Genomic DNA, 24570 nt, shown 5'->3' on the forward strand with positions numbered 1-24570 from the left:
CTGTGTGTGCGGCTCAGCGTGAGTGTGTCAGTAAGCGTACCAGGACTTGGGCTCTCCAAAGTGCAGGTAGTTGATGCTGTACAGATCCATGTCCTCGGTGTGCCACGCAAACGCACTCTTCCACATCCCAAAGTACAGGTACGGCGTGTTCACCCCTTTGATTTTGATCCCGCTCTCGTTCTCCACCGTGTCCAGAATGGTGTTGAGACGGCCGATGTTCCACTCAGTCACATCCTGTAGAGGAGGGATTCAGCAGCTGGACGTCATACAGGGGAAATGATGCAGCTAGAAGCACCTCCTCATTAGTTTCAGGCTATGACAACACTTTTTTGTTTGTTTAACCATCTGACAAGATGACACCATCCTGCATTCATACAGTAGCATCGCAAAACAGCAATGTGCCACAGCTAAAGAACGGCTACCACCAAAACTATATATCAGACCTGTGGTAACACTGTACACCCTGTCCCCATTTATCAGTTTATCATTGTGCTTTGTGTTTCATTATTGGATGATCATCATGTTCACGGGGTTCCTACACATTTGAAATGTCAAAATTCCAGACCCTAATTTCCAGACTTCTTGGTAAAAAAATTCAAATAATTTGTGACATTTGAGTAATTAGATGTGTATAGTTAGGTCGCTCTGGTAAAAGAGGTTTTTCGATCTCAACAAGTTTTTACCTGGTAAAAGAAAATTAAAATATATATTATTGTGATGAGAAGTCTTGCAATGACTAAAAAGTGTTTCATGAGGTCACAGTAACCTTGACCTTTGACTTCTGAGTATCTAATCAGTCCCTCCTTGAGTCCAAGTTAATGTTTTTACCAAATTTGACCAAATTTACTGAGATGTTGGTGAAGCAACCGTCAAAATCTCATCAGTTCATCTCTAAGTAGAACAGATCTGTAGAGGTTCCATTAAGAACAGTGTTACAGAGATGTCATGCAAGCCTCAGTGCTCAATTCATATTTATTTCTAGATCAGATTTTTTAAAATATAGCTGTTCACATTATCTTTTAAAATTTGGTCACTACTAGCCTCCAGTGTGAACTGGTCAAGGCCCCGATGAGACCCACATGTTCAGGAGAACAACAAGGCGTCACACGTAAAGTAAACAAGGAGAAGAAGTTGGGAATAACAAACATGGAGGCCACAGATAAGTGTTTACTTTAGAAGCGTGAGGAGAGGGAGGACCTACAGTGTAATGATGAAAGCTTTCTGTGGAGCAACAGCTGATGCTTTAAAACTTGGATTCTTTTTCCGCTGACTGGGGATTGTACTGTACTGGCGGCAGATGCTAACCACTACCGCTAGCCGAAGTTAGCATCAAGCTAGCTCACTACAACTGCCCTCATACTTGTTACCACTTCAGCAGCAGACAGGCCAGGCCAGTATCAGATGGATGGAGAGTGGTTGTGTGAACTAATATAAATAACATGTAAAAGCCATTACCTCAAACTAAAAGAAACCTTACATTCAAATTACATTCAGTTTCAGTGGGAGAATTTAAAATTTTGCTGTCTTTGCTATAATTTGGTAGCCTGACAAGCCAGACTATATCATTAAAATGTATAGTCTGGAAACGACCGGTAGACCTCAGCTCAATCCAGGGGGCGGGATGAAGGCTGTCTTTCAAACTGCCTCTGCACGCAATAGGGTAGCGCTACGACCAATCAGAGCAAATAGCAGGATGACGTTAGCCTGACAAGCCAATTAAAATGTATGTCGTCATCGCGTTAAGCCCGCCCAACGACTCTCTAAACAGATAGAGCGCTGTGATTGGTGAACACAAACGGTGTTCGAGACTCAAAAAGTTCCTATGGCTCGTTTCTAGACCCACCTACGGAGCAAATATATTTGCTGCCACTAGGGTGCGTCTAGATTTCTAGACTAATAATTTGGACAATTTTGTACCAATATTTGATGGGCCGGATTAAAGAGCCCAATGGGCCGCATATGGCCCGCGGGCCTTAGTTTGCCCATGCATGGTCCATAGGTAAAAAAAGAAAAATAAATCAGATTCAGATTCAGGCCACTTGGACCTGCTGTGTGCAGTGAGCTCCAGCTCTGACTGCCACCAGCACAAGACATAAAAATGCAACATGCAGCACCTTCCCCTGACCTTACTGCAGATGGTTGGGTGTGTGTCTGTTGTCCTGGTGCAGTGAAGAGATTTAAGCTCCAGCTGATGGCGTTATGTAATTTATTGTTACTCACTGGATCGTACAGCGTTCCACTGACATCAGCCCCATAAAGCGGTGGGTTGAAGGTCAGGTTCTTCCAAAACTTCCTCTCCAGCTCATCAAAATCCGCATATCGGGGATTACAGAACCTACAGGGAGAAAGGGTTTTGAGACAGTCAGTAAAAATAATCTGAAAGTAACAGTCTCAGAAAATCTAAATCGCACACTGCACCAGGGTGTTTGTGCTATAATCCTATAATAACCAAGTGAAAAACTACTATTAATCAAATATTAAGCAGTCAACAGTAATTCGACAATGTCCACTGACTTGTCCAGGTTGGAGGTCTTGCGGAACTCATGGACAGTCATTGGTTTCTTCTGGATGTTGTACTGTGTGAACAGCCCTGATTGGCCGGTGACCACCTGCTGAATGGGAGCGGGAATCACAAGGTCATCGATGTCATCGTACGTCCGTCTTGGCTTCCAGCCTTTAGGAGGAACCACCTGCAAGACACAGAAACAGATGACTGAAGGAATTACATCACAACATCAGGCACCCTTTAATAAGTAGTCCCAGTTTGATTTTAGATTATTTTAGACACCTGTTGCTAAAGGATACGACTCTTTCAGTGATGAGTTTGAATCACTGCACAGTGGAGACAGACCATCACAACAAGGTGGTACAGTTCTGCCAGAGGTCAACGTTTAGAGCAGGGCTGTGCACTAGTCACATCAAGGGGCGGCCTAGAACAATGGGTTAAGAACTGGGCTAATCAAAAGGTCTGAGTGACACTGGATGATTCATTCAATCTGTTAGTGCCCCATTTGACTACTAATCCCTTCAATGCCTCTGCCAGTGTGATATCTCTGCATGGACTTCACAAATAACTTAGAGAAAGCTTCAGAAAGGCTTCTGGGAGGAGGAGTGAGAGCTTCACGCATGGATCTGTTGATCAGAATATAGTCTGCCACAACTTAGACAGCAGAGTCTACTTCATTAGGGGTGTTTCCATAATTTAATTTTACAGGGTCGGGGCCGTTGGTGCATGTCTCCATCGCAGGAACCACTCCCAAAGGACCATCTCATGGGGGCTAAACAAGTCCCTGCCTTTCGCTTCCATCTGTCTAAATCGCTGCCCACTAAAATGGGAACAGCGTTTCAAAAAACAAATAAAAAAAACAGAAAAAAACTTAGCAAAAGAGATGCATTTCAAAAGCAGAACATAAGACTATCATAGTTTTTCTAAACACAACCAACTGCAGCAAAGATGCTGGACTAGCAGGCAGGGATGATAGTCCTGAGAGCAGTAGCAGCCTTCCTGCTGTTCACCACATCCTGCTTACCTTTGCCATCCCAGCTTTGTGCGCCCCTTGTGACTCCATATAGGCAATGTACCGGCTGAAGTCCTTGAACTCCTCTTTGGACGGGGTGAACGTCATTATCCTGGTGGCTACGCTTTGGGCCGGGGTGTCTGTGGTCATCGTGTCTCAGGGTTGTTACCTTGACTGGTGGAAAACATGGAAATGATAATGACAACGTCAGGGTTACTGTCTCCAGATCAAGTGTCTGTTATAAATGTATAGAAATATAAATACATAGAGACGATATGTCCTCCCTTTGATGCCAAAACAAGCTCTTATCTGTTGCAACATGGTGCCATCTCTACCCAAAGTGTCCTAGGATGCCCGATTGCTCATGACCCTGTTTCTGGTTTACTGCTTGGGCTTCCTTAGGCCACTCTGCAAACCAGGAACACACAACACTATATGCAGGTTTACATATTCTCTAACACTGTCTTCCAGTCATGGCAAATGAGAAAAGTCAAACTCACTCACATCCTTACACCTACCCCCATTCATTTAGCTGCCAACACATCACACCCACAAACGGGCAGTACTGTAATGAGATCATCACTGTAATTCAAAATATCTGTCAGTGGTCATATTCTCATGGCCGGTTGGTGTATATATTCAGAGGAGCACAGTTACTTGAGTCAGGGTACAGATCCTCCTGGTCACATATGATTCCAATACAAGTTGTTTAGTCATATTTTCATTTTCAACGTTAAGTTAGGCTACATGATTTTGAAATAGGCCTACTTTGTAGAAGCTGTAGGATAGATGATTCAAAGTCCATTAAAACTACTGTAAAACACAAGCGAGTTAACAAAAGGTGTCACTGTGATCTCTTTTTTGTCATGTTAAAAACAGCAAACATAAAAAAAAAAAAAACTGAATATTCCTTTTTTGCTAAATGTTTCAACTACCGACTTCAGATCAGATCACAGTCTGTGGAGGAAGACCTTGCCTCTCTCATCTTTAATGAGCGGAGCATCATTAGTACACTGACAGGTTTAAATATGACTGACAGTGGAAGAGTTGCTGTGATATGATTTTTTTTCTCCTGTCATAAACAGTGTGTAGTCTATCACGTTTTCAAAATAAAAGCTCTGTAGAGCACTCCATAGAAATATAGTGGCATAAATACAATATGTGTCTTTTAAATGTAAGTATTAACAGTCATAGAATTGAAAAAAAAAATACTCTAGATACTGTACAGATACTTTAGTACAGTACTGTAAAGTAGTATAGTACTGTAAATGTACTGCCCCCCCTTATATGTGCTTATAAATGTATAAAAACATAAAATACGTATGAATTGTCACACATTACATCTACCGATGCTAACGAGCTACTAAGGAATTAGCTAATAAACCTGCACATTAGTTGCGGTATGTGATGAACAGTTAATCGTCGGATAAGATGCTCAACTTATAGACGACATGCTGTGCCGTGAGGACTTGTAACGTTAGGTCCTGGTCCAGTCAGAGTCTCGGCCTGTGATTGGTTACAGCCCACGCCCATCACGCACCGTGGCCCACTGACAACACTGCTCCTGGAAAAAATATTTAGACCAGTCCGCTAGCTAAAATGCTAACTGCAAGATAGCATGTCTTACGTCTGAGGAACTAAAAGTGCACTCAACAAAAACCAAACCACCGTCACATTCACGACTGGACGGCAACTGGCCAGCACTAGAAGACACCGGGAGTCCCCCTGTCACACCGGATAACGGTTTACTAAAAGCAGAAGCGGCCGTTGAGTGTGTAACGGAGTCTGAGATCTGACAGCTTCCTCCGCTCTCAGCTAACCGACTAGCAAACACGGCTTGTTGCTGCTGGCCGTCGCTCTCTTCTGCACCGACCTGAAGTTACTCCCTCTGGCCGACAACCGCACTCACTGTGAAGCGACAGGCACGAACTTACACACGCTGAAATGTGGACGAGTTGTTCGTTTGTTTTCTCCGATCACAGGTAGTAGAGTAGAAATACAGACATCATCAGTCCGGGCAGGAAAGACAGTCCTCCATTATTTTAGTGACGCATGCTCAGTGTGTGTTTGTTTACAGACTTCAGAGAGGCGGGGCTTCCGTGGACCGCCTGCCCAATCACAGAGCCCGGCGAACAGCCCCTATGCCTCATATGTGTTAAAGATGCAGAAAGATCAGCTGATAAACTCAATCGCCTCAGGGTTGCCCTTCTCTGTCAAGGGAGGGAATTTGGTACTTCGCTGTATTTTCAGGAATTTATGTGCTCCTTCAGCTGAAGATATATAAGAAATATACACTACATGCATCCTTATGAAACTACATTATGAATAAAATGCTAAAAGGAAGACAAAACTGTTCAAATGACAAATGATTTTCCAGACTGTGACATATAATACTTCCCTAATAAAACATAATTCGACGTATAATCTCCTACCTTTCCACGTGTAAATAGTGTATGTATATTGTTATGGGAACAGTAGTCTATCATTTGCAGTAGTAAATGTTTGTAATCCCCATGTTCAGACACTTTTTGCACTGTCTGTTTTTTCTTATACGTATACATATTGGTTCTCCTTTTATATAACAATACCTTTGGTTTAGGCTACTTAATTTTGTACCAAGCACATTTACATTTTTATAGGCTATTCAGCATTTATTTATTTATTTATTTATTTATTTATTTATCTGTAATTCCAAGTTATTCCAGTTTTTTTTTTTTTTTTTTTTTGGGGGGGGGGGGGGGGGTTCTGTCATCTGGTCAGGACTGATGGACTGAGGAAAGGATGAGTGGCAGAAAAAGCAGAAGTCTTGGAGGAGGTGCCATTTAAGATGGAATAAATTCCTATACACATCATGATTGGGATTTGGATTACTGAGTTTTGGTGTTTTTGCAGAATCATCATGGTCTTTATTTCAAGCTACAGACTAACAGTAGGCCTGTATTTGCTCTGTACTGTTTTGTTTGTTTGTTGATAGTGTTTATATTGCCCCCTTGTGTACAACTGTTCCGATTGGCCAGTAGGCTATAGGCTATACTATAACTGTACGTTCCATTGACAGTTTAAGTTCATCAAACATCCAAGGATGTTTTATGTTTATGTTTTTGAGTGGGGGGATTTCAGTTTTTATGAATAGAAAGGGGAGGGAAATTGAAAAGGGGGATAAAAAAGACACAGCTCAGTGATTTAGAAGTTACATTTAGCAAAATTGAAATAAAGGGATCATTAGACAGATTACTGAAGTGTGAGGAAGAGATAAAAGCACAATGGTATGTGACGAGATGCAAAGAAAAGTGGGTGATGTTATGCAGGAAGGAACAGAAGAGCTGAAACAACAAAGAATCAGATTTGGACACTGGACTGAACAGTAAAACACAAAATCAGCACTAATAGTGCAGGAAAATGTGAATACTGCAAGGAGCATGCTAGGGTTCATTTGGACAAATGTCAATCAGACAGGATGCACATGATTCAAAGATTTTTTATTTTGATGTAAGGATTTCAAAATACTTTCCAGCTCAAGCCCATATAGTGATCATAAAATGAAATGGTTAAATTTTATATGTTTCCTTAATAGCCTAACTCCTTTCCTTGTCTCTCCTGCATCATCCATCCCACTCTCACTTATACCCAGCTGGTTCTCTGGCTGCCTGTAGAGCTGGAAACAGTGATTATGTGATTATGTACAGTGTAGGTGTGGCCACATTGTTAAAGATGTGTTCTGAGTTTGCAGCACTTTCTTTGCATGGTTTCTTAAATTGCAGTGTGACTGGTGGTGGTGAGTAGGGAACAACACTGTAATTTACCCTGCTGTTATGTATAGATATGCACTATTTTCCTTTTCTTTCTTTCTTTTTTTTTTGCTGTATGATTAGCCTATACAATTTGTTCAAAATGTTTTGTTAACAAAAATAGCCTGCCCTATGTTTCATGACATTAACTACACAAGGTAGAAGTGGGGTAGCCTATAATGCAGGCTACAACTGAAGGACTATGAGAACTAAAAATTATAAATATAGGCTAGTGAAGTAAAACACCCACAAGTAACACCAACAAGTAGCTGCACTGTGCTCTGTGATTTAAGAGCAGATTTCTTTAAATGGATATTGGCGTTCCGCTTTCTCACACAGCGGGGCGTATCGGCTGTGTGTGTGTCTCAGCAGGCTGGCCGGAGTCTTACGGAGGGGAGGGGGCCACGGTCTGCCCCTCAAGTAGCCTGTATGCTGATTTAAAAGAAAAAAAATGTGGACATAATTTTTAACACTGGGATGTTTTCACGGAACGTTCAATATCGATCAATGTATATCAGAAGCTCGGTGGCCAGTGCGTCGGCAGGAAGTACCGACGGATCTGAGGTCAGCCTGAAAAATTAACGGTACTCTCTCTCTGGGTAAGAGTCTGGGAACGGATCCCCTGCCTGCCTGCCTGCCTGCTGCTAGCGTGGCCAGCTAGTCCTGGTGGCGGCTTATTAGCTACTAGTTATGTAAACGCTCGGACATGTTCCCTCATAAATGTGTTGGCACGTTAATGTGGTGCGTTTAAGGACGGGACGGTCGGTTACATCTCCCACCGTCAGACTGATGCAGCGGTTTGCGGTGGTTACAGAGGTAGCTAACGTATTGCGGCTAATAGCCTATCATCATTATGTCCATAGGCAAACATACCGTAGTTAATAAGCTAGCTGCTAGCTGCACTAACCGACTGTTTTTAATTTTTTGGTGAGGTCTTTTTTTTTTTTTTTTTTTTACTATGCTGTCCATTTTTCTTCAGCACGTAAATCATAACATACAGAAAACTTAACGTAAAGTTTATTGGAGATACAATTATTTTAAGGGTTAAACTCATCAAACTGATGCCACATACTCAATTAACTTGAATGGAACATAACGCATCACCTCATTGTTGCTATTGTGCCTTCAATATTATGACGTTACACTCCATACAACCATGACTGAACTATGAATGACACAAAAGCACAAATGACAGTATTTGGCAGCCACAGAGTCTGGAGGGGTCCAGTGTAATTCCTGGGTGAAGCTTGAGTGGCCACTACAATGTCAGAAAACACATTAAAACTAATGATACATTTAGTAAAAATCATCAATTTGACAACACACGCTTCAATTGCTGCCAACACCATCACAATGTCTCCAGGAGACATCACAAAATAATTAACTTAAGAAAAAGAATTTTGAATTTGATTTTGTGTTTTGATGGAACCTATGAACACCTCTTGTTGGTACAGGACAAGTCTACATAATAACGCCTCTCCTGAGGAAGATAACACTGTGGAGGAATTTGATACTTCTGCTGAGCTGTGCAGAGCCTCTGACCTCCTGAACTGTCTGTTGGCTCTTGTATTAACCAATAACACGCTGTGTCTCGACTCGAGTGCAGGTTTAACCAGTTTGTTTCCCCATCATGTACTATAGGCTCCTGTGTGGGGATGTGCCATGTGCTAGCTGGAGATGAGAATGAAACCCAGTCGCAACCTCCTCCTGGGCCTGTGCTCCATGCTGGCCCTGGGAATCCTCTACTACTCATCGGGGAGAGTCACCTTACAGGGCTGGGGCCACAGATCAAGTGAGTCTTCCACACAGAAGTTAATGTAATGAAATGTAATGTAATGTACAGTCAGTGTTATGTTTGTCAGCTTATTTCATTGACCAGTGGCAGTAATAGAGTGCAGTAATAGAAGCCGGATTTATCCACTCTACAGAAGTGACAGAGGAGCTGCTCGGCTCTGCTCTGCTCCTCTGTCTGTTCTCTGAGCTCACAGTCAGGTTATATTATTATATGGCATGACTTCTGTTCTGCCCAAGCTCTGGTGTTTGGGAAAATACAGATGCATCTCAATGAATTAGAATATCATGGTAAAGTCCATTTATTTCAGTAGTTCAATTCAAATAGTGAAACCCATACGACTGAAATATTTCATGTCTTTATTTATTTGAATTGAATGATTATGGATTACATTAAAGGTTATAGCTACAACTTTTTCATCAAAACGATACATTTCTCAAAATTAATACCTTCCCAAAAAACCTCTAGATGGGTGCAGATTAAAAGTATTAATTTTACAGATTTTTTTTATAGTATATAAATAATTGTTTTATACATTTTGACGCGTCCAAAATATATAAATATTTACATGTGGTTGCGTTGGCAACGTCGGCATGAAATGATCTCTGCGCCAACAGCATTAGTATGTTGATGTCGACTATTAAGGTCTACAAGGAAGCCAGCATGAACAGAGCTATGTGACAAAACCACACATGTAGCACTATTCTCTAATATTACCGTAATAGAGTTCCACCAGTGTCATTGAGGTCTACCAAGGAAGCCAGCACAAACAGATCTACGTGACAAAACACACACGTAGCACTATTCTCTCATATTAACAGAGTTTATGCACAGCCAGTATTGTGTGGTAAGGCACCGGTGGATGTTGCAAGTGTCACGGTTTTAACATTCTGCCCCCATTACTTCACTGTTTAACTGCAATGTTACACAGCTAGCAGGAGGAGAGCTAAGTCCTGGCTGCACATATTTTTCTTGGGTCTTTTCCTACGGTAGCACTCGGGGACTTTAGAGCTGTAGAGTGTTATTTCGAAAATGAGCGAAAAACAGCGCCGGTGATTTGATTTGATTTCACTTTGCAGATCTGTCTGGAGAAGAAGCCACTGATTCACCGGCTTGAAAAAGATTCTGCATTTATTGTGAATTTGCAAAAAGAAAAACTCCAGACAGAATTGGGCATGACCTGTACAAGGAGACTCACCTGCCTCCAGTGAATATACCAATAGGTTTTTGAATGCAGGATATACCAGAGTTAGAGGCCAAAAATAGCAAGAATTAAAACATATCTTATTGACATATTTACGTTAATGAACCTGCAATTTTAGGTTGATAGTCATGAAATTCCACCTGGCAAACATTTGTCATAATTCAGTGTATAACCAGAACAGATTTCAGCTCTTTACTACTTATAGAAATTTAAACGGCAAAGAGCGGCGAGTTTAGATTTTCTGTTGTAGGCCACGTCTACTCTGTACCAACCCTCCAAATCTGATTGCATTATCTCGTCCATCTCAGCCTTCAGTATGACTTTGTGCGATGGATGGAAAGATAAAAATAATTAAATCTGAATGCTTCGCTGGAACTGGAACTGGAACTGGAACTGGATCTGAGAACCAGCCTCCTCAGTTTCATTAAAAACCTTTTTGCCACATCATGTTTAGCTGTGTTCACTGTTGCTCTGCATTGCACTCGAGAGCTCTCTATGTCTGTCTCGACTTCCACCTCCTTAAGCTGGGGAAACACTAAACCATCTTTTGCCCAATTTTACCCACAATTCACAGTCGGGCCTAGTCTGCACCAGTCAGTGCTAATTAGGGACAGTCAGCATGGCGAGCTGGCTCAGAAATCATTTGGTGTGTGAGGCGGACTGACCCCTCCAGACTTCAGTCGCAGCAATTCAAACATGTTTGAAGTTTTTGAGCCGATTCTGGACGCAGTCGGGTAGTGCGTACTGGTTACACCAACAGCCAATGAACAAGAGGAGGTGGGATACAGGAAATATCAGAAATATCCAAACATGTTGACTGCTCCACAACTTGACCTATACCCGCATTTCTCACAGGAGACAGCTGAGCAGACAGCAGCAGTCAGCCGGGTGTCGTCCACGTTTGTTTACTCGAGGGTTTTCGTGAGGGTTTGGTGTGTTCAGTTTGACAAATGGTGTCGTCTGTGATCCGTCGTCTGGTGCAGTGAATACATGTGTGATCCTCAGTCTTTAACTGATAACATACAGTCGTCTGCTGAGGCCGGTGGCTTAGTGTCAACTCACAGTCTCTAAATCAGAAACAACATCGTGTTGTGTGTCTCCAGATTTACACTGACGCTGACCGACTGACACTGGCTGACTGACTGACACTGATTGACTGACCAACTGACTTCGACTGATGCTGACCGACTGACACTGACCAACTGACACTGACCGACTGACACCGACTGACACTGACTGACACTGACTGACTGAAACTGACTAACTGACACTGACTGTCTGTTAAAGGAAGCAGATGTTGTAGCTGCAGTACATCCACATCCCCAGAGGAGGGAGCCAGTCTCTCTACTCAGACTCTGTTCTCTCCATCTTTACACCGCCTGTGAAACAGTCAGGCCGTGGCAGCAGGCTTCATCTGATGATGTTGATGATGATGTCCAGTGGTTCATTTCCTGATTATCTCATCTCTCACAAGGTGTCCAATTAAAACATAGTCAGCCAGTTTGCATTACAGTAGAAAATGCAGAGTAGGAACCTATTGGAAACTGGACTCCTCTTTGAGCTGCCTGGCTGGTCAGGGAGGACGCTTTCAGCTCTTCTGGTTTATGTATGAAAACAAAAAGTGATTGTCATAGTCTCAATAGAAGCCCACACTCTTAAGACTGGCCACTAATGAAATTATGACAAATAATAATAATGATCAATGCTGTAAATAAAATGTGCCCCTCCTTTGGCAAATGGCATTTACACCTAAGTTAAGGTGTGGGTGTGGTTGGCCTGCAATTCAACCCTTGTAACCTCAGATTACACCACATTACATGAACACACTGGCCTCCTGCACGGGCACTGAACAGAATGATTTCAGAGACAGGACTTAGAAATGTGTCGGTAAAGAAATGTGTGTTTTTTTGTTACCAAATACCTTTAGTGCAATAAAATAAACTAATGTAACGCATTTTGTTTATATTCATACTTTACACCTTTTGTTTTTTCTAGTGTACGACAAACAGGGGTTCCTGTTGAAGCTGGATGGGAGCCTGTGAGTATACATTTCACTGTTTCATACAAGCTCCATTTCCCAGTCAGAGTCCAGGAACTGAGCCTTATTTATTTAGACACGGTATCAGAGCTGACACTCCTCTCCTTCTTGTCTACAGGCCTCTGGAGCTGGTCTACAAGTACGGCAATCTCAGTGACGGTGCGTGTAGGCCTGACTTTGCAGCTGCCAAGATGACCGCCATTTATCCAAAGTAAGAGAACACACAGCACACCATGTGTTTCTACACCCACATCTTAACTTCAAACACAAATGTCAGATGATAATCTTTATCGCCAACGAGTGTGGAAATGTAACTCAACAAAGTCATTGCACTGTGTGTAAATTGTTGTGGTTGCACACTGTGATCAGTGTGACCCATGCTGTTAACATGGCAGTGCTCATGTTCTCAGGGTTCCTACACTAATATGGAAATTGGACAACTATGGAATTTGATTTGATACATTCCCAGGTCTGGAAAAGTATGGAAAATGGAAACTATTGTATGGAAATATATTTATCTTAATACTTAACCTGGGTTTGGGCTTATCTGAAGTTATTTGGGTTAATTATTTTGTATGAGCTATTAGCTGCAATCTCCTGGAAATTATTTGGAGACTTAATGGCATACAAATTCACAATAATGAAAATAAATGATTAATTGCATAATTTATTTACACGATCCACATCTAATTACTTAAATGTCACAAATTATTTGTTTCTTTTTTATCGAGAAGTCTGGAAAAAGTAGGGAATTTTGAAATTTAAAATGTGTAGGAACCCTTTGTGACATGGAGTGCCAGTTTGAAATTTTCTTGTCAATGAGTGTGCCACTACAATAACACAATGTTAAAATATGACACAAAATACAAAAACAACATACCTGGGATTTTAATCTATCCATAGCCTATAGGCCACATTCAATCATATTTTGAAGGTATTTTCCCGTTATTCACAGCAGGGACCTGGATCCCATTTCAAAACACTGCTTTTCAGAAACTTGGCCTATGTAAAACAAATTGCACTGGGAGGAAAATACTGAAACGGAGACTACAGTGCATCTAGAAAAAAATCTATTATATCAGAATAAAACAGGTCCCAACAGTTCAAAGACATGGACAATCAGCCAATCATTTATCATCTGTGTAGTTGGGTTGCAGCATTGATTGGCAACACAACATAATGTAGGGAGACTGTGAGGCTGAAGGAGAGGAGATCGTAAACAAAGAAGGACACGTTAGCGGTGGCGTTAATGACGCAGCGTCAAGCCGCTCACCGTCACTAAAACGCTCGATTGAATCTCTGATTAAATACGATGAGCCGCGAGCGTCGTAGCACGCCCGCTGCAGCGACCCTAGGTTCGATTCCAACGGGCGGCCCCTTTGCTTGCGTGTCAATCCCCCCTCTCAGTCTCTCTCCAGCTGTCCTTTCAAAACACATGCACAGAAAGCCCCCCAAAATAACAGTCCATCCAAATGTATCGACATTCTTTAACCGAATTTTGTGAAAATGTGCAAAAATAAAATGCGTTTCCATTCGTTATTGTTTTGCGATTATTGGGAGAAGAAAATGCACCATGAGAGATAGAGAGAGCATCCACTAAACAACAACAACAAACTATTTGAATAAATAATACTCAACTGTCTGCACTGAAAACTAAAAAACAACTGCCTGGTGTCTCCATTGTTAAAGTGTAGTGTTATTTCTCAGAGATTTTTTTATTTTTTTATGTGGAGTATTTGCAAAACCTGTTTCCACCAAGTCGCATTTTCCTTTTACCGGGATCTCTGACCCCTGTTCTAGAGCCTGGTCACATTTCTCTCAGCTAACTTGCTTAAGCTGGATTTCTATGGACACAAGGGGTTAACAGGACCCACAGCAGAGCTGTTATTTTACAACTGAGCTAGTTTTCATCAGGTGATAGTATCTCTGCTGGATGCAGAGATGTCTTATCAGCCCTTAAAACGCTTCTATATCCCATTCTCACTGACACACACATGGATTTTTAAAGCCACAACTACATAACTTTTGTTATTTCTGTATATATATTTTTTTTATAGAATATGAAACTAGTCTAGTGTTTATATTCATTCATTCAGTAGACAGTGACACAGGGATGGACTTTTTACACCTGTGCCATCCCATTAAAAAAAGTCCTGTTGCAGTGTTGGAACAGTCACCTCTGTCCTGTCCTGTTGCTGTATTGTTGACAGTGGTATTTGTTTGTTGTGTTTGGCCTGGGTTGAATAGTGTGTTGCAGTTTAAAGGGGCAGTCTGTAGCTGGAGTTAAACATACTGACTGCTCAGCCAGCTTGTGTGTTTGTCTCAAGCTGGCTGAGCATCAGCTATTCTTCCTGGGGCCCAAACAAATGACATGGTGACAATACAATAATTCACATTCACACTAGACAGCACACACACTTACATGGAACAATTTGAATAGTACAATAACTGACTAAATAACTCTGACAAAACAATAACCTGACTGAGAGTTTGAATTTGAGTTAAGATAATGAATTGGTTAAAAAAGGCATTGAGGATGGTTGTAATCCAGATTGTCTGGCCAGTCAGCGTCAGCTTTTTCGTCACTCAGTTCATAATGAACAGAGATTTCGTTTTAGTTTTTGTTGTTAAATTTAGGCTCTCGTTACAAATTAGTCACAGAATAAACGGTTGTCAACGAAAAGTTTTCGTTAAAGTTTTAGTTGACAAAATTAACGCTGGTATAAAAATAAAAAAAGAAGAAGAAGAAGAAACCCAACCTGATCCAACTCATTTGTATATATTTGCGGCCCAAATCCGGCCCAAACCAGTGCATCAGGTCATTATAGATATATAGATATAGATATACTTTATTGATCCCAATCTGGGAAATTACAGTGCAGCAGGAGCATTACACAGACACACAGTGATGATAACAACATATAGTATAAGAATATAAAGAATAAGAATATAAACTATACATAATAAAATAGTAAAAAAATTACTGTTATTATTCATTTTAACATCATTCATTATTCTTGTGAGTATTGTAGTATTAATCAGTGTATGTAGCCTACGCATGAGAGGGTATGTTTTGTGTATGTGCATGTATAATATTAAAAAAAAAAGAAAAAAGAGAGAACTCTCATCCTCCAGGTGTGTTTAGCTGTGTCTTGTCTTGGAGGCAGCTGTCCACCTTGCCTGGTGCCAGCCATAGAGCGACCCTGTGCCTGTGATCTAAAGAACTGTCTGATTCACCTACTGTATTCCACACAGCTGGCCTGAGTATTCTCAGTCTCACTCAGCTTTATGGAAAGCTCTCTGAGCACAGAGTGGCACGATAGAGGAAAGATCCCATTTCTGCCTCTGCATTATTGACGACCACGCTGTGAAAGCCCTGCACCTGCTTATGTTTTTAGCACCATCTATAAAATGAGCCCCGAAGATGCAACGGTCCGAATGGGCCAGTGGGTTGCGCCGATCTATTTTGGTCCTCTTCTGCTCTGTCGTCGTCCCAGTGCGTGAGAAAACCTCGGGCCGATTCACTTTCCCACTTATTCTCCGAGCAGCGGAGGCACGCAACCCTCCAACCCGCCGCGGCCCTCGGATAGAATCCTTAATGAAGTGTGTTCAGAGTCCAGATTGTAACCTGGTAAAATAACACAAGTGAGATTTCCTCGGGAGAAAGCCGCGACCTTGACCCGTTTAATGTGCTGTCTCTGCTGCAGCTGCACCAGTCATTCATAAAGTCCTGGAGCGCCAACAGAAATATCCAGATTCTTTATGCTTCACCTTTTCTACATGAACCTTCTTTACCAAGTCTCTTTTTGCATCTGCTCTTTCTGAATGAAGGAAAGTAAAATAAGCTTGTATGTACGCTCTGTCAGAATGAATTGGCCCAAAACTACAACTTTTTACATCCAAATTAGCAGCTGTAAGCTGCTTTTTACAGCAGTTTCAGTACGTACCCACACACACGGATGCAGGGCAGAGTGACATTTACGTATTGTTTGAATTGCAAATGTAGCATTTACATGATAACAGTTTTTATTTAGGGTGGCCAACAGTTGTGTGACTGACTTCTTATTCTTTTAAATTAAAATATAAGATAACATTCGTCCCACAGTGGGGAAATGTACAGGGCTGCAGCAGCAGACAACAACAAAGAAATGTATAGCACAGATAAGAAATAGAAAAAAGCAGTAACAGTTAAAAAAGAAAAAAGAAAGAAACAGTATTTGTAATAGAGTGTGATTTAGAAGAAAAATAAATACATTTTAAATATATCCACATTCCAGTTATGTTTTGTGCAGCTCTTGTTGTGGAGTCTGACAGCTGCAGGGAGGAAGAAGCCAGTCACTGATGGAGCTCTCTGGTTGAGTCAGGATGGCAAAAAAAAATACATAATAAAAAGTAGTCTGTGTTTTGAATGAGTTAATTTACTGACTTGTGTCAAGCAAATGAAGCCTTGGTGAAAACATCCAGCAGAGTGAGAAGCTGCAGCTGCAGGCAGAGGTCCAGCTATGAAAACATAGCGAAGCAAGCATTCATTTCATTTTTGTTTGTCCCATGCATGGACATTTTCAATTTTATACATTATTGACAAAATTAGGATAGATTATAATTCACACATCCATGCATGGAAAGGAGCAGGATGATGACAACTTTCTGTGTGCAAGTGAAATCAGAGTCAGATTTGACAACTGAGCAATAATACAATACTACAACTATTGGATTAGAACTGGGCAATGGCTACACAGTAGTGCAAATAAACAATGAGGTAGTGCAAGGAGTGCAATGTCATGATACAAAATTATGCATTTTAGATTAAGATATAGTCTGTAGTAGAGGAAGTGGTTGATATGGTGTCAGATAGTTGTTGACAATGTTTGTATGACAGATGTAAGTGTTAATCAGAGTGATGGCCTGTGGGAAGAAAAGTTACAGAATGACTTTGTCTTGTTTTTGTGTAAATGCATCATCATTGATCTTTAATTGACAATTTAATTAATCTAGTAGCTGAGATGCTAAGGACTTTTCTGGCAATACCTTAAATGTCTATAGACATTCAAAGACAACTTGACCATTCTCTTTATTTTATAGGCTCACTTGTATCACATACTCTTGAGTCATGATCAGATTGTCATTTAATTTGAAAGCAACCTTGAAATCAAGCTGGTGCACAAACCCCAGCAGCAGTGTTCATTTCTCACTGTGCACCACTGCCATTTCACTAAACCACTAAATCCTTCTGTCAAGTGAGACTAACGTGGTTAGGACTGTACACATCAGTGTTGAGCATGTTACTTTTAAAAAGTAATTAGTTATAGTTACTTGTTACTTTCCCCAAAAAGTAACTGAGTTGGTAACTGAGTTACTACATTATAAAAGTAACTGATTGCCAGGAAAAGTAACTATTGCTCATGTCAAATTACTTGGACTCCCTCCATTGAACTATTAAATTAAACTGTATGTAATGAAAGTCAACACTGAATATGTTAAATGAATGAAATTGACACTAATAGAATAAACCATTATTATTAACAGTGTACACTTATCTACACTGCACTGTTGTGTGGGGCAATGCAACAGACACCTATCAAATTCAGTATTATAGATATGATACTTTATAAGATCACTGATTCACAAACGATCTGTTTTGGGTGTCTACATGAAAACGCTAGGGCGGCATTTTGAAATTGTCCCACCGTGGGACCCGTTCTGCTGTGGATTCACTTGAACCCGTATCCGTGTGGACGGTCTCTCATGCGGTCGTCTCACCCTCCCTTCCCCCTCACCCACCGTCACCAAAGAAAAACAACTTAAAAGCTCCTATCGCTGAGAGACGGCCTGCTTGGCTGAAAGCCGCTCCAGTGAGTCAAGTACGGTAACAACGCTGAGTAACGGCAAATTTTATTGTCAGTAATGGTAGCGAGTCGACGTTATATCAGGGGGAACAGAAACTTTTTAATTAACTTAAAGCAGAAGTAAGTGATCCGGTCGTTTTGGCTAACTTTTTGTCAGCCGATGGAGTTAGCAGTCCCCGCCCTCGCCATGGATCTATTGGTCCTCGTCCCTACGTCACCACATTCAGGCGCATCCACTGGAAACTCTGTAAAACAAATGCCAATCCCATGGATTTTACAGTAAAGCAGGATTTCAGGATTTCATCAACGAGTCCAATCATTTTCCAAGATAACCCAGCCTGGTGTTGTCATGCTCACTCAGTAGTCCGTCTACTCTGTTGATATTAATGAGTGAGTGATATTTAAGCGGTGGTGATCATCTATCAGAGGACCTGAATGGGAGCAGCAGGTAAACACTGGGTCTGGTCCATCAGTACATGGTGCTGCAGCATTCAGTCAGAGTCCCAGCTGAAATGACACTGCACTAAATTTGTTATAAAAGAAGTTTAAGAAGTATTTCTTGGGGGAAAAAATGTAACAAACAACATTACCAATTTAATTATTGATACTAAGCGGCCACTTTTTCAAACATTGATCAGATATAATTAGTTCCTTCCTCTTCCTCTTTGATTTACGGGAATTTAACCGACTGGCTTCGCGGCGGGACCCACCGACCGTCCTAAGTGTTTTCAGGAGGGTTTGCCTTCAGGGATTTTGTAGACTGTCCAGCTTTCACTGATTAGCAGCTGCTCTGTGTTGCCAAGTCAGAGCACATTTAAGTTCATTATGTGATATTAAACATGAAAAGAAGGAAGCTGCCAGAGCTGCCGGGAATGACTCGGTTAGAGAATCAGTTTCCCTTAGGATCTCGAATCTTCCACAGAAAATTCCTGTTTGGGTTTACTTACATTATTATTATTATTATTTTTTTTTTAATTATATCAGTACTTAAGGCAAGGTCAAATTTTATTAACAACTGTTTTTCATAAGCTGTTGATTTTTCTGTATTGAATTTGTAGAAAGTCTTTAAACATGTGGCTGGTCCTGTCTAAAACAGAAAATCTCTTCTACGTTGCATTCCCTCTTTAAAGGTGCCGTCTATTGCCATATTTTTGCTTTTATATTTTATGTCAGAGTACAAACTTGCACATTAGAGGTGGGAATCTGAGAACACTCAGTGACATAGTGTTAGTCAACCACTGATCTCGACAAGAAAATGCACACACGTACATACATCCAATACATACATGTTCAGTTGTGCTTAAGCAACTCAGCTATGTCCACATTCATCAAGGCCTATTTCCTCAAAGTGGAGACAGATGTGAGGATTAAATGAATTAAATAGAGCATAACAGTTCTAATACTGTTAAAGCAACAAGCCCACAGGGTACACAAAACCGCAGGTTTGATTTGTCTGCAGACTTCAGCACACATTTCTTATCAATCCACTGTGGTGTTAGTGTAGAGTAAATCATCTTGTATTATTCACATACCTCATGTCCTGCATTATCACTGTTAATGGACATCTGCTTGAAGTGGGTCCATATCATTCTCACCTTTAAATAAGGTGCCAAAGACACTTGTTGCCCTGGGACACTCTCTACTGCCCATCTATGGGCAGTTTGGGGCAACAACGGCACTACAAACGTACAGGCAGCATCAAATACACCTTGTGTGTTGATGGTGCGTTCCACCTGTGGCACCATTCACCTGCTGAAGCTGCTTTATACGAATACAAATACGATTTACTTTATTAATCCCCAAAGGGAAATCCATTTGTCAGTCACCTCATCACCATTTGCAGAAGAATCAAAAAGCCTGATGGCTGAAGGTACAAGAGTTCTCCGTTCTGCAGCAAAGACAGAGGAGCCGTCCACCACCGCTTCACCAATATCTCCAGCTCTTCATCACTCTTGTTGGACAGAGTCTGAGTTGATATTTCCCAGGATGACTGATGGCAGAAAGGACCTACATTACCACCTCAAAGCTTTCATCTTCAGACCAGCAGCACAGCAACCACAGAAGCACCTCTTTGAACAGGGTGGCATCTTCCAGACTTGCTCCATTTTCAATAAAAGAAGCTCGTCTCTGAAGAATCTCCTCTACCCACAGAAGTATCCACCAGTAGTTGACAAAATACGACAGAAACACAACAAAAATAAAAGGTTGAGGTTGAGTAAAAACTCAGAGCTACCAGACTTTGCTGCTCCCAGTTGAAGCGCATGTTCCGAAATTATTTCTCTGTACCTGTGCCTGTTGAACATCTAAAGAAAAGCTTGTGGGCTCTACAGACACATTCATGAGTAGATCAACTTCTGGACGACTGAGAGAGGTCCTGCCTGTCAGCACTGTCAGTTGCACTTTCTCTGTTTCCAAGTCGTGCAGCAGTGACATCATTGCAGAGTCGGCGTCTTTTCGATAGATCAGCATTGTGTAAGGTTTATAAAAATAGCAGCTTCCCTATGAGTCCTAGTCATTTGGTCTCAGTGAGGTATGAGTCCTCCCCACAACTTCTCACTTCTCCCAGACCTCGGCTATGTCCGAAACCACTCACTCATTCACTACTCCTTACTCAGTATATCAATCAGTCTTTATTTCAGACTCAAATCGGTCCATATAAAATACACTACAAGAGACAGACGCACAAAACAGGACACCTACTCCAGTGCCTCCAAAAACAGGAGAGGTACATGGTACTGGTCTCTATAGGCATGGCTAGAGCCACAATAATTTCATTTTTGGAGTCCTTCAGCCGTGCCATAAAATTGTACATAAGATTTCTAAGAAGAGCATCTAAGGTGGGAACACCACTACGTAACAAACAACTGGCTGGCATTCGTCCACCTAGGGCAGTGGCTCCCAACCTTCACTGGCCTAGGGAATTTCAGCAAAATTCTAAGTGCATCATTGTAGTTTGTTGAACTTAGGCTTACTGTAGCTGCACCACAAGTGGGCAGTATGCAGTGGACTATAATAGGTTTTAAACAGGGCAAATTTCACGGTGCATACCGCCTGATTTGGTGTCCACTATACAGTGAGCAATGAGTGATTTTGCTAGTAACATTAAGATGCTATTATAATACATGCTCCATTTAAATATTAGTACCAGCCTCAACAATCCAGTTTGGAATGGGCTGGACTAATTTGGTCACATCAGAAATAGAAGTGCAATTGTCTTTCCCTGGTCTACATGAAAACCAGAACAAGCTGCTGCGGCTGCGTTTTCCACCAGCCCAAGCTGTGGCTGATTCATCTTAGATGTAATGTTTTCATACTTGTGAAGCAGGGATTAGTGCGAGAGAATCCTGTTTCTGTTCAGATTCTTGGAAAACCTGGGCTGTTAAAACCGTCTGTTAGAGATGATTCACAACCACTGTCTGTCAACATCGGAAAATATGCCTTTAAAACACGCACAAGACGAGGAGGTCATGGACGTGTGTCCGTGTCATGTGGTAAAGACATTTGTTTTCAAGTGTAACTCTAGTGTGAGAAACAGCACTTTGTCCTTTGTCTCACACTTGTTTTGGGTTTGTTTTGTTGGAGCTGAACTCAGACAGACTGTAGATTAGCTGAAAACATGATACTCTAAATCCTCTTGAGCATTCTGCCATTAATCAGTACATCTCCACTGTTAACATCAGGGCTGTGTGGGTCCCAGACAAACACTGTGTTGATGAATTCCACCTCTTCATTCTTCCTTGTTGTAACCTGCTTTCTTTTATATCGACAGATTCACCAAAGTGGCGCAAATGTTCCTCGATCCAAATTACAAACGGTTCTCCAAGATAGGCGATTATTCCCCACCATTCGGTGTAAAATCACAAGGTATGTTTACACACTCTTATTTTTGGAATATAGATCATCTCATTGTAAGAGGCACCACGTTTGAGATCTTTCTATGCATTTGCTGGAAAACTCCATTCCACTATTGAGGTCTCAGTATTCTCTGTATTTGTATTTCAGTGAAAATTTTTTTTTAAAGGTAGAGTCTGGAGGTTTATATGTTGCAGTTTGTAAACAAAACATTCAAAATGGGCCCCTCCTCTCCTGCTCAAATGAACATTATAATGAGCAGGAGGGCCGTTGTGGTGAGCTGGGAAGCGGGTGCTAGCGGCGGATGCTAGCCGCCACCGCTAGCAGGAGTTAGCGGCAAGCTAGCGGGTGTTAGCTCGTTGCTGCCGATGTGCCAGACGCCCTTCATTGCCAGCTGCCGGTGTAGGTACCAAATGTGTCCGGGCTGCCAGATTTGTACGGGGCCGCGACTTGCGATGACGTGGCACATCGTGATTGGTTGTGAGGATTTATAAAAGTTGTAGGTAGACGAAAGTGAGCTATTTATATTTTCTTATGATAACATTAAACCTTTACACAGCTAACAGTGTGACGAAAATTATAAAAATACTGTAATTAGCACGGACGTTCACGAACGTTTGTTTGACGTTGCCTAGGAGATCTGTACCAAATCTCGAGAGAGTGTGTTGTTGAGCCAGAGACAGGTCTTGAACAAAGTTAATTTTCTCCTGAATTGTCTGTCTGAAAAATGCCATTTTCATGTCAAACTGTTCAGAAGAGATGTGTCTTGTGACAAATGAGTCCAATATGTACTATGGGGCGAAGTGACTAACTTTGCTAACATCCATTGTAGCATCCATCCACGTAAACGCAATGCATTACGCCACCATGACCAATCACGATGTGCCACGTCATCGCAAATCGCAGCCCCGGACAAATCTGGCAGCCCGGACACATTTGGTACCTACACCAGCTGCTTATGACGCTCATGAAGCTTTTGGTGTGAGTGCACAGTAAAAGTTTGTGTGGCGGCTCTACAGTATGTGTTAACTGTGGCCACACTGTCGGTGCACATGACTTGTGCCCCTTCAGGGTGAAGCATGCAGTAGTCTGGGACTCACCACTTCTTCTTGAGCAGGTCACATCAAAGAAATCTGCTTTAGCTTTCAGGTCCAGTGTGTAAAATGAGAGGAAAACAGTGACATCTAGCATTCTGATTCTATTATTTATCTATTATTTATGAACGCGAAACTCTTGAAACATGCTCTCTGGTTGGCTGGATTTTCCATTCCTTATGGCGCACAAGATGGCGACACTCTCTAAGCAAGACCCTTATGTAGGCTATATCCACAAGTTTCCGAACATCATCTATGGTCAAAACCGGAAGCCGGTTTTGCATTTCCGGTGGAATTGTACGTTTACGTTTCCATGGTTTTCAGTCGTTGTCATAGTTGCGGCAAACGGTATCCGTGTCTTGAACTGAACAGAAGAAGACATATCCGTCAGCGCTTGCCAACCGCCGTTAAACCAAACAAAAGAATAAATATCCGTCAATGGTTGCCGACCGTCGTTACACCGTGGACCGAAATCCAGTTTCCAACCGGGAATATTTTGTAAGCACACAGTTGCTACGGCGCCGATCACAACGATTGTGACTGGTTGAAAGAATTCCAAACGGCCGGAGTGTTTTTTTCTCTGATCGCAGAATCACAGGCGGACCAGCCAACCTCTCCTTCTTCTCTGGAGGAGGGTCTGGCGAGCAAGACTAGGGAAACATAAACATAAAATTCCACCAGAAGAGCAAAACCGGCTTACGTTTTTGACGTTCAGAAAAACGTGGATATGAAAAGAAGAATTATAAGGCTGTGAAAACCAAACAGATTTTATTTTATAGCGATTATACACTTATACAAATATATTAATTGGTGCTATATTCAGATTTTGCCAATAAACCTTGACAAATATTACACACTGGACCTTTAAGTAGGCCTAGTTACACCAGCTAAGTGTGTGTGTGACTTTAAAGGTGATAGCTACAAGTTTAATTCCTTCTGTAGGTGTAGAACTCACACTGCCTGCTCTCTCCAACCTTCCGTTTTACTGGTTGCCAGTTACAGCAGTAGCTAAAGTTCTAATGCTGTTGCCACAGAGATCATTCCATGCCGACGTTGCCAACGTAACCAGATGTAAATATTTACATATTTCGGACCCGCCAAAATTTATTAAAACAATTATTTATATACTATTTTTTTTTAATTCAGTAAAAATAATACTTTTATTCTGCACCCCTCTAGACATTCTGTGGATGCATTATTTTTTTTTAAATGCATCCTTTTGATGAAAAAGTTGTAGCTATGACCTTTAACACTCTTGTACAAAATGCAACGTCACAGTAATTAGTCAAACTTGATGACAACAAGAGTTTTATCACTTTCGTTTGTTGTTTAAAAATGCTTTTTCCTCAGATTTTCCAATTGTTCATCACTCAGAACAGCTAGTGAAGTGTGTAAAGGCCCCCACAGTGCTACCTATCTGTAGTAGCTGTGTAACATT

At 41.4% G+C, this 24570-nt stretch overlaps 2 protein-coding genes across 4 annotated transcripts in view; one reads left to right on the forward strand and one right to left on the reverse strand.

Annotated features, from left to right (window-relative positions):
• kdm4aa (lysine (K)-specific demethylase 4A-a) overlaps window positions 1–5571 on the reverse strand; it is a 35730-nt gene extending 30159 nt beyond the window's left edge. For all 3 annotated transcript variants that reach the window (XR_014595351.1, XM_083970694.1, XM_083970693.1), the window contains exons 1-5: window positions 5453–5571; window positions 3531–3692; window positions 2515–2690; window positions 2221–2335; window positions 41–234 (exon numbers count right to left, since the gene is read on the reverse strand). Coding sequence is in view for 2 of the 3 variants with exons in the window: in XM_083970694.1 (XP_083826820.1) it covers window positions 41–234; window positions 2221–2335; window positions 2515–2690; window positions 3531–3668 (623 nt within the window). In the remaining variant the exon portion in view is untranslated. The remainder of the gene's footprint in view (window positions 1–40; window positions 235–2220; window positions 2336–2514; window positions 2691–3530; window positions 3693–5452) is intronic.
• Window positions 5572–8941: 3370 nt separating this feature from the next.
• st3gal3a (ST3 beta-galactoside alpha-2,3-sialyltransferase 3a) overlaps window positions 8942–24570 on the forward strand; it is a 34790-nt gene continuing 19161 nt past the window's right edge. The window contains exons 1-4 of the mRNA XM_083970701.1: window positions 8942–9098; window positions 12298–12340; window positions 12459–12551; window positions 21956–22050. Coding sequence (XP_083826827.1) covers window positions 8984–9098; window positions 12298–12340; window positions 12459–12551; window positions 21956–22050 — 346 coding nt within the window. The 5' untranslated portion in view covers window positions 8942–8983. The remainder of the gene's footprint in view (window positions 9099–12297; window positions 12341–12458; window positions 12552–21955; window positions 22051–24570) is intronic.

This window comes from Trachurus trachurus, assembly GCF_905171665.1.
Source record: "Trachurus trachurus genome assembly, chromosome: 4".
In the NCBI taxonomy this organism is placed as follows: Eukaryota; Metazoa; Chordata; class Actinopteri; order Carangiformes; family Carangidae; genus Trachurus; species Trachurus trachurus.